At 47.2% G+C, this 1,888-nt stretch overlaps 1 protein-coding gene across 1 annotated transcript; it reads right to left on the reverse strand.

The window, feature by feature from the left end:
* Positions 1 to 857: 857 nt before the first annotated feature.
* On the reverse strand, positions 858 to 1,472 carry LOC106611150 (G-protein coupled receptor 4-like). Its single transcript, XM_014211052.2, has one exon. The coding sequence runs from the start codon at positions 1,470 to 1,472 to the stop codon at positions 858 to 860; it is 615 nt and encodes a 204-aa protein (XP_014066527.1).
* Between the last annotated feature and the right edge of the window lie 416 nt (positions 1,473 to 1,888).

The raw sequence follows: 1,888 nt of genomic DNA on the forward strand, positions 1-1,888 counted from the left end.
TGTGTGTGTGTGTGTGTGTGTGTGTGTGTGTGTGTGTGTGTGTGTGTGTGAGAGAGAGAGAGTAACCAGATCTCAACCCAATTGGACACCTATAGGAGATTCTTCAGCGGCGCCTGAGACAGTGTTTTCCTCCATCATTAACAAAACACCAAATTATGGAATTTGTCTTGGAAGAATACTTGCAGAATCTATGCCAAGGCGCATTGAAGCTGTTCTGGCAGCTCGTGGTGGCCCAATGCCCTACTAACACAGGTTATGTTGGTTTTCTTTTCTTTTGGCAATTTCCTGTAGGTTGTCCATAGAAAATAGGATACCATAACTTTGTTATCAGATACAATTCAGGCATTGTACCTTCACAGAAATATATGTTAGGGTCTGAATATACATTTGCATAGAAAACATTTTAACAAGATTATAGAGTAGTGGATTGTTAAACAACAGTACTATAATAGCCTCACAAAGGCTATTGAATATATTGAAAATAAGGTTAGTTACAGTACTCTATAATGGAGCCTACTGTCTACTAACAATGTAAGGTCACTCATACAAGAGCAGCTAGTTACAGGTCCCAATTCAGAATTTTTTTCTTCTAACACGCATTATAGCATAAAGCAATTTTTACATGACATTTTCACAGTAAAATACTTTTAATGGATTTATCATTAATCATTTCTTAGCTTATGTAATTGTGTAAATGTTTTTGCACTTCTTTAACCGACTGCTACATCTATTGCATCTTTGCAGCACTTTAGTCATCTTGTTCTTGGCACTCTGACTGATGAGACAGTAGATAATAGGGTCCAGCATGCTGTTGAGTGTTGTCCAGGCAACCAGCACCATGTATGGGTCCCTGAGCGTCACTGCTCCAGCACCCCTCTGAGGAACATAACAGCCTGGAAGGGGGCGAAGGCCATCACATATGTCACCAGGAGGAGCAGCAACAGGAGGCTGACTTTCCTCCGCTCCCGGGCCAGCAAGGAGGCACTGTCGCGCTGTGCCAAAACAATCTGATGGAAGCAGAAGATCATGATGAGAAGGGGGAGCAGGAACCCCAGAGCCACCCGGGTCAGAGCAATGTGGGCGTCCGCCTGGGCCGTGGGCATACCCTCCTTACACAGCCGCCTGGAGGAGAAGTCCTGCAGCGCCCCCGTTTGGTGAAGAAGATAGATGTGGATAGACAGTTCTACACACCACAATGCAGCGCAAACTGCCACTGCAGTACGCACCTGCCGCACCCAGTTGAAGTAGAGAGGATAGACCACAGCCAGGTAGCGATCCACTGAGATGCAGCAGAGGAGACCAGACTCGGTGTAGAAGCTGTTGTACATCACCACAGGCACCAGGCTACAGAGGGTGTCCCCTACGGGCCGACCCAGGGCCAGCTCAGTCCATACGGGCAGGGAGACCGTATAGAGGAGGTCTGAGATGGACAGATTCACCAGGTACACGGCCAAGTTGTTTCCTTTCCTCATTAACACCCAGGCCACATACAGAGACAGGCAGTTAGCTGGGAAGCCACGATGAAGAAGAGGGAGTATGGGGACATGTGCCCGTCCACCCAGTCATTTTTAATGCAGGCAGAGTCAGACAGGTTAGAATTGGTCTGATTGAGTGGTACTGCAGTTGGGTCCATCTTTGCCCTCGCTGAGTTGGATGTCTCTGGGTGCTCTGCGTTGTTGTCACCTATTTTACTCCAATGGTTCAATGAGAAAATGGATGTTGGGATGCCCTGGTTAAAAGCGTTGGGCCAGTATCCGAAAGGTTGCTGGTTCAAATCCTCGAGCTAGCAAGGTGGAAAAATGTGCTGTTCTTCCCAGTTAACCCCCTACAACAACTGCTCTCCGGGCGCCGATTTAAATGGATGCCGATTCAGAGGGGTTGGGTTAAA

Source organism: Salmo salar, chromosome ssa09 (assembly GCF_905237065.1).
Source record: "Salmo salar chromosome ssa09, Ssal_v3.1, whole genome shotgun sequence".
Taxonomy (NCBI): Eukaryota; Metazoa; Chordata; class Actinopteri; order Salmoniformes; family Salmonidae; genus Salmo; species Salmo salar.